The 7,353-nt window shown below is 39.2% G+C and overlaps 1 protein-coding gene across 1 annotated transcript in view; it reads right to left on the bottom strand.

Annotated features, from left to right (window-relative positions):
* Positions 1 to 7,353, bottom strand: part of LOC107687769 (sucrase-isomaltase, intestinal-like) — a 74,696-nt gene that overhangs the window by 40,846 nt on the left and 26,497 nt on the right. Inside the window, exons 11-21 of the mRNA XM_016485225.1 lie at positions 7,343 to 7,353; positions 5,305 to 5,436; positions 5,082 to 5,198; positions 4,693 to 4,806; positions 4,453 to 4,537; positions 4,250 to 4,367; positions 3,802 to 3,973; positions 2,341 to 2,457; positions 1,836 to 1,990; positions 1,670 to 1,754; positions 1,110 to 1,166 (exon numbers count right to left, since the gene is read on the bottom strand). Of these exons, the coding sequence (XP_016340711.1) occupies positions 1,110 to 1,166; positions 1,670 to 1,754; positions 1,836 to 1,990; positions 2,341 to 2,457; positions 3,802 to 3,973; positions 4,250 to 4,367; positions 4,453 to 4,537; positions 4,693 to 4,806; positions 5,082 to 5,198; positions 5,305 to 5,436; positions 7,343 to 7,353 (1,163 nt within the window). The remainder of the gene's footprint in view (positions 1 to 1,109; positions 1,167 to 1,669; positions 1,755 to 1,835; positions 1,991 to 2,340; positions 2,458 to 3,801; positions 3,974 to 4,249; positions 4,368 to 4,452; positions 4,538 to 4,692; positions 4,807 to 5,081; positions 5,199 to 5,304; positions 5,437 to 7,342) is intronic.

The following is a 7,353-nucleotide window of genomic DNA, read 5'->3' as shown; positions in this document are numbered from 1 at the left end:
TCTCCCACTCCCCCCTCCCAAATACACACACACAGTCACTTTAATCAGTCTAAATAAGCTCTTTTTGCACTACAAATCATTATATCTGCACTGTTGTTTGCTTCACTGGTTTGCACTCTATCTGCCGTGTGCTGCTTTATATATATATATTTTTTTTATATATATATAGTTTTTTTTTTACATTTTACCTTATTTGTATATTTGTATAGTTGTATTTTATATTTAATCTGTATATCTGTATTTATGTTCTACTGTTAGTGTTATCTGTATGCACCAAGGGTCTGAGAGTAACGCAATTTCAATTCTCTGTGTGTATGTGCTGTACATGTGGAAGAATTGACAATAAAGCAGACTTGACTTGACTTGACTAAAATCAAATTTGACAGGCATTATCATGGACACCTATGTAAGCACATGGCCTTGGTGGGAATATTTTAAATGTAATGTTTAAAGCGAATACTCATTAATATTAACAAAATGGCTGCTTGAATGGTGTTTACACCACCTTGACACTTCAGGAATTTGACTCGACTCACATGATCCCCCAAATGAAGTTTAATATCCAGAACAATGGTGTTCCGTTTACTTTTATTTACTAAGAATTATTATTGAGAATTTATTGATTGAGAATTACACCTTTTTTAAATAAGATCAATTATTTGGTATGAAGTTTTTACGGTTACACCACATTGACATTTTTGCAACTGTCCCCCAAATATTCTCTCAAACTGAATTCAAACTAGACATTTTAGACTTGAAAAAAGTAATTTGCAAATTTATTTTGGAATTTTAACACTTTTAAGCAATATTAAACAATACGGACAAACAAAAAATAAGTGTCACGTCATTCACCCATATATATATACAGGTGCATCTCAATAAATTAGAATGTCGTGGAAAAGTTCATTTATTTCAGTAATTCAACTGAAATTGTGAAACTCGTGTATTAAATAAATTCAATACACACAGACTGAAGTAGTTTAACCCACCAATTCACTATCTCAAACCTATATATATATATATATATATATATATATATATATATATATATACACACACACACATAACATTCTGCCATTATTTACTGTGGTTTGAGTGGAAGGTCTTACCTTCTCAAAGTCATACCAGATGGCATCTGGAATGTAGGCCTCCACATTTTCAACACCCTGAAACAAACAAACAAACAGGAAAATGTGCTAAACGTAATGGTAAACGTTATTTTGATAGTTTAGTAATGAGCATTATTCAGTAAACTAACAAGTAGACCATAACAGGAGGTAATTTTTCAGAAAGATATGGTCCTCCTGTCATGGCTTTTCAAGAGTCAGAAAGAGAGAATATGAGCGAGATATTGGAGAGTAAGAAGCCAACAGAAAGATAATCAGCAAATTTTTGTGTGTCTGTGCTGGTATTCTCTAAGTTATGGGGATTATTTTTGTTGGTCCCCATAAGGAAATGAGCTTATAAATCATAAAAATTTTTATTTTTTTTAAATGTAAAAATGCAGAAAGTTTTCTGTGATGGGTAGGTTTAGTGGTAGGGTTGGTGTAGGGGGATAGAATATACGGTTTGTTCAGTGTAAAAACCATATGTGCCTATAAAACATGGAAACCCAACGTGTGTGCATGCGTGTGTGTGTGTGTGTGTGTGTGCGCGCGTGTTCACTCACAGGATCCAACACAGGTGTGATGAGAAGATGTGCTCCCCACAAGAACTGGTTGTGCACTCCCCAGGTTTCACTGTCGGAATAGAACCTGCAGAGCGGGAAAATATTCTTAGAAAGCAGTTGAGGCTGAAACTGTTACACTGCTGTTTGCACATATTCACGAACTCACTCGTGCATCATGGGACGCAATACAGTCTCTCCGTTGACGTGGGCCTTGTAGAAGAGAGTGTAGAGGTACGGCAAGAGGGTGTATCGGATGTTCAGGTAATGCTTGGAGGTTTTCACCAAGAGAGAGTCGGCGCCATATGCTGCAGGGTCCTGGTCCTGTTAGAAAGGCACATAAAACTAGTCAGGAAGAGATACTGATAATATGTTCATCATGGTGGAGACAGCCATGGAATGATTGCTCTCTGACTAAAAGGTCAAATCCTACTCATCTAATTTCACCAATAATATAATTTTCCATTCATCCTCATTTGCCTTCTCAAACTCTCACTCCAGAGGTCTGATTGCTCCTCTAACGCCAGTCTCGCAATAATGATTAGAGAAATAACCCTTCTACAAATAGCAATCATAGAGAGAGGACACGTTTGTAACACATAGCCCAGGAAGACGCTTCATACACTTCGAGACTGAATGGTTATGGGTGTTTAAGGAATAGCACAAGCACAGACCTTGTACCCTTGTGCGTTGTGGTTACGGCTGAAGGGGTAGAACGCGCCGACTTGCATCCAACGTCTGCAAAGCTCCTCCGGCGAGTCGTCGAAGAACCCACAGATGTCTGCGCCAATCTGCAGAACAACATCATGAGATTCAGTTTCTCTCCAGAGGAAGGAAAAATCATTCTTTATTATCTCAAATGATTCTCCAAAATCTAGACAATTAAACAGAGATCAAATGGGGATTCCAGTCTTTTATACACGGAAAAATACACTAGTAATCTGACAAATGTCTCCATAGAGCATCAAAATAGATCAAAATTGTGCAAATTGTGCAAAAAGTGCAATTAAAACATCAAATATGAAGTCAGACCAAATTGTCTGATTTGTGATTTTACATTTCATAAGCAATTCATACATTTTTTACAAGGTGGCTAATTCGTATGAATTTGTACAGACTCACTCATATGAATTTGTACGATATTTGCTAAATCAAATGTATTTTACAAGTTGCCCATTTTATACACAGGCACCAATATGAAACAAAGATGGATCTGTAATTTCCTTTAAATTTAAAGGTGCTCTGTATTATTTCGTCAGTCAGTAGTGGAAGTCTGGTGTTAGTTTGAGCGCACGCATGTAATGAATGAGTGAAAGCGGCCAAAGTGAAAGGAATCTGCTTGCAAACTGAGACATTTCTGCTCGCACATTGCATTGATGCGCTCTTGACATGTATCATTAAAATAACCATATAGTACCAGCGGTAAAAGATCCACTGGTGCTAAGTAAAACTGCATCAAATGTCTGTGTTTTGTTGGCAATTGGTGCATATAATGTAAACAACACGAATGTATAGTGAATCAAAAGTTATCCAGGGATGATGTGTTTGTGTATTTTGTGTGTTTTTAAATACATCTTTTAAGTCTCTGTGAGATCTCGTGTCACTGTGAAATTGTTCCTGCCATAGACCACTCAAAGCACGTAGACGCATCCGCCATCTTGCAACAGTGTACTTGACGTCACTCACTGTAACAATCAATGAGTATTTGAAGATGCCACAATACTGCACATGATGCAGATGCACAGTCAACTTGCGCTTGAGGGTTCACAGACCATTGCAATATGGCAGACGACTTATGTATAACGGCTCATAGAAACAGTTGCTAACGAGGAATCAACCTATACATATCTATGCTTCCTACAGTTAACGTGTGTGGTCATATGGTCTGGTCAAATCATTTAGTGTGTGTGGGCAGAGGACTATAAGGCTAAAAATCGGTTGAAACTGTCATTATGTCTGACAGCTGAGTCGATTGAGTCCAAATGCCCATTAAGTTTCTCAGTGGAACTCGATCATAACCAAAGTCTTTCTCCAAATGCCTCTCAGTGGGGCTGTTGTGTTATGAAGAAAAGGTGGTGTCTACCATCCATTACCCATGTCGGAAAAGACATTTAATTTGGAGTCAAACCACTTACGTAAGGGACTCCAAAGAGGTTAAACTCCAGCATGCCGGGTATCGCCCACTTAATGTCATTCCAGTTGGCGGCATTGTCACCCAACCAGTGCCCAGCGTACTTGCCCACCCCAGGGAAGGAGGAACGGGTAAAAACCATGGAACGGTTTGTCTTAAACACTTCTCTCGATGCCCTTGAAGCAGAAACATAATATTAGAGGTATAGGGAGTGCTGGCACCACAATAAAATGACATCCAGGAGGGTGTTAGAAAGACTCAAGAGTGGCCTAAGAAAGCATAGTTAAACTGATTGAGAGAAGGGTGTTGAGGAACAAATGATATGGCTATCCACTTGTAAATACAACATTGTTGTAATGTCAGTTCGTGTGAATTATTCTGACAAGACTCGAAAGCAGCATCAGTAAATCACAACAGAGATTATTTGCATGTGTGGAAAAACCAACACGTACTTCTCAGTGGCCAGGACCATCGAGTACCCATAGAGACTGTGGACATCATAGTGGTTCCCCCATTTGTGTTTAGCATCCATACATAAGGTCTTACTGTACATCAGGTTATCAAGGATACCTATAGAGTCAAATGGAAATTAAGAGGATGGATGTTTATGCATCTGCAATGAATAAATCCAGCTGTAGATGCATTTCAGACTCACGTGGAGTGAATGGAGGATAGTTGAGTTTGTTCTCAGCGCAGCCTTTGCTGCTTCCCTGTACGAAATTGGCCACCTCATTCATGTCCTTAGGGGGAAAAAAAGTTTTAAAGCTTTTGTGGTGTATATTGTACTCTAGATGAGATGTTTATTGAGCTTATACATATTGATGCAGTGACATTTGCAGTATTGATTTGGAAGATCTATTCAAAATTATCAGGCTCATCTCTGTGGGTCACTCACAATCCAGAGAGCATCATGCTTGACTTCTTTGTGGAAACGTGAAATTTCATCAACCCACCAATCAACGCAAGCCTGGTTAGTGTAGTCAGGAAACACGGTTTCCCCTGGCCAGACCTGTGACGTGTGAGAGTTACGTTTTACAATAAGTCTTTTGTTCCTAGATCAGACCCTGTTCACACTGTGAATTTCAACCAGCGAGGACAATGCAATACAAATTTCTGTGTCCACATCAGTGTAAAAAAAACAACAATTACTAAAACCAAGCATCATGGAAATCATCCAAGTTCAGTTATTTTTATGAAGAAGAACCACCAGTTCTCAATCCCAAATCCTACTGACAATTAACCATTATAATGTCACCATCAGGAGTATTTTTGGAGGATCTTAACCTCTCCTATTAGAGGCGTGTTCCCATCTGGTTCAGTGACCCAAACTTTAGCTGCATGTCCCCGATCAAGTGCTTCATATGGTCCATTTAGCCTTTTACCTGTGGACACAGCAGGATCCTACCAGGAAGAAAATGTTTTGAGGGTCTCAAGGTGTTGAATTGCAGGACTCAGAACTTGCCAACCCATAAAACTGTACACTTCAGCATGAATATCAAAGGCTCACCAATATGACGATGTATTTCTGCCCATTCTCGTGCATGTAGTCAGCAAACTGAGGCAGCTCCTTAAATTTCTCCATATCATAGGTGAAGATCTTTTTGTCCTCCATGTAGTCGATATCAGTGTACTGGACATCCTGGAACACAAAATAATTATGGTTCGGCTGAATGTCTATCCTTTTCTCATTGAATATCATGTTTCACTTCAACGTTTAATTATGGAAATTGCACACTTAAACATGCTAGTCTAGCCCATCTGAATCAAACCACCCACTGCAAGCGGGACTCGAACCTGGGCCCATCTGCATGGGAGTCGGGCGCTCTAACAAGGAGGCTAAAGACCACAGTCTCTAGCATCAGTCGCTAGAGTGCCTCTTGAGATCAGGAGAATGAGGTTTAAACACACAGCCCTTACCAGCCTACGTTCGTTACACTAGCAACATGCTAATTCATGCTATCAATGTGCTATCAACATATTAAATCATGCTAGAAACGTGAAAACATCCTAACAGCATGCCAATTCATGCTAAGTCATGTTAGCAATGTGCAAAATCATGTTAGCAACTTGCTAATTCATGTGAACAATAAAGCATTTTATCAGCATGCTAATGCTGCATTCACGCCACCGCATAATTTCCATAATCTCGAGATGACAACACGTGATGTTATATTCAGAACTGTCTATGTCCTTGGACTAGGAATTATGTGTTTCTATGGCACCGCTATCAACGCCAAAATGAATCTGCAGTGGTCAGGTGGTATAAGCAGAGCCGATCCTCTTTAAGCGCAAAATACGCAAGCTGCGTAGGGCCCCCGAAACACCAGGGGGCCCCCTTGCTCTCAAAGATGATTTAATTTAAGTGTCGCTTTTGAATTTGGCCAGCGGTTATGAAAACATGAATGATCATTTCTTTTAATGCAGTGCGCTGTCGCCCTTTCTACGTAAAAATCAGTCAAATCATGTAATGTGAATGTCGTACAGTCTGAGCCGCGGAAGAGACACTGTTTCTCAAGCGCTTTCCACGAGCGTGGTTCGAGACGGAGTGAAACATGGACAAATGCGTTTCATTCATTTGTTCATAACCTCTCATACCCCACTCCACCGCCCCTCCCCCTCGGCCCGCCCCCACCCACATGCTAATTTATGTTAGCAATGTTATAAAACATGTTAGCAATGTGTTAATTCATGTTAGCAATGTTCTAAAAATGATAGCAAGGTGCTAAAACATGTAAGCTATATGCTAATTAATGCTGGCAAAGTGTTAAATCATGCTAGAAATATGATAACATGTTAGCAAAATGCCATTCATGTTAGCAATGTGTGCTTAAACATGCTAACTCCTGCTAGCAGAGTCAAGTCACCTTTATTTATACAGCGCTTTTACAATACAGATTGTTTCAAAGCAGCTTTACAGTGGTATCAGAAGATTTTGCATTGTTTAATGCTAGCAATGTGATAAACATGCTAGAAATGGGTTAAAACATGCTAATTCATGCTAGCAATGTTTTTCTTTCAAAGTTAAAGCTTATTAAACTTTCAAACCTTCATATGGCTTTGTCAAGCCGACATCAAAGTTTGACTACAAACTTTTCAATCTAGTTTTTAGGTTGTTAATGTTTATGTTTCTCTCTACCTGCGCTATTACATTGAAATCAGCTCTGTCAACCTCTTTTGCATCCATTCTTATTTTGATTCTGATTCTAACATTGACTAACTGTTGTCTGTTTCAGTTTTTCTGAAAGCTTGACTTCCATCAGCCATTAGCAGATAGTGAGATTCTCCTACCAGTAGCCAATTTTTTTAATTCTAATCAGGCAGAGATGCAATATCCTGACATGCAAATGCCCTCTTTGTTAAAAAAAATTAGAGCCCCACCATAAGGTGCTAGATGCTTCTAAATGCATGTATAGGTGAAGTGTGGAGTTATTTTTTTATGAATCGGTAAGCTTTGCTCCATGCTCTCAGTCGTGGATTTGAAGTGCTGGGTGAAATCAAGTATTGTAGAACAAAGCAAGGAACCTCCTTCTGATCCCGGCACTTACATACGGAATGC

This window comes from Sinocyclocheilus anshuiensis, unplaced genomic scaffold (genome assembly GCF_001515605.1).
Source record: "Sinocyclocheilus anshuiensis isolate Anshui unplaced genomic scaffold, SAMN03320099.WGS_v1.1 scaffold497, whole genome shotgun sequence".
NCBI classification, from domain to species: Eukaryota; Metazoa; Chordata; class Actinopteri; order Cypriniformes; family Cyprinidae; genus Sinocyclocheilus; species Sinocyclocheilus anshuiensis.
The sequence above is the reverse complement of the archived record's forward strand: the minus strand, read 5'-3'. Positions and strand labels throughout refer to the sequence as shown.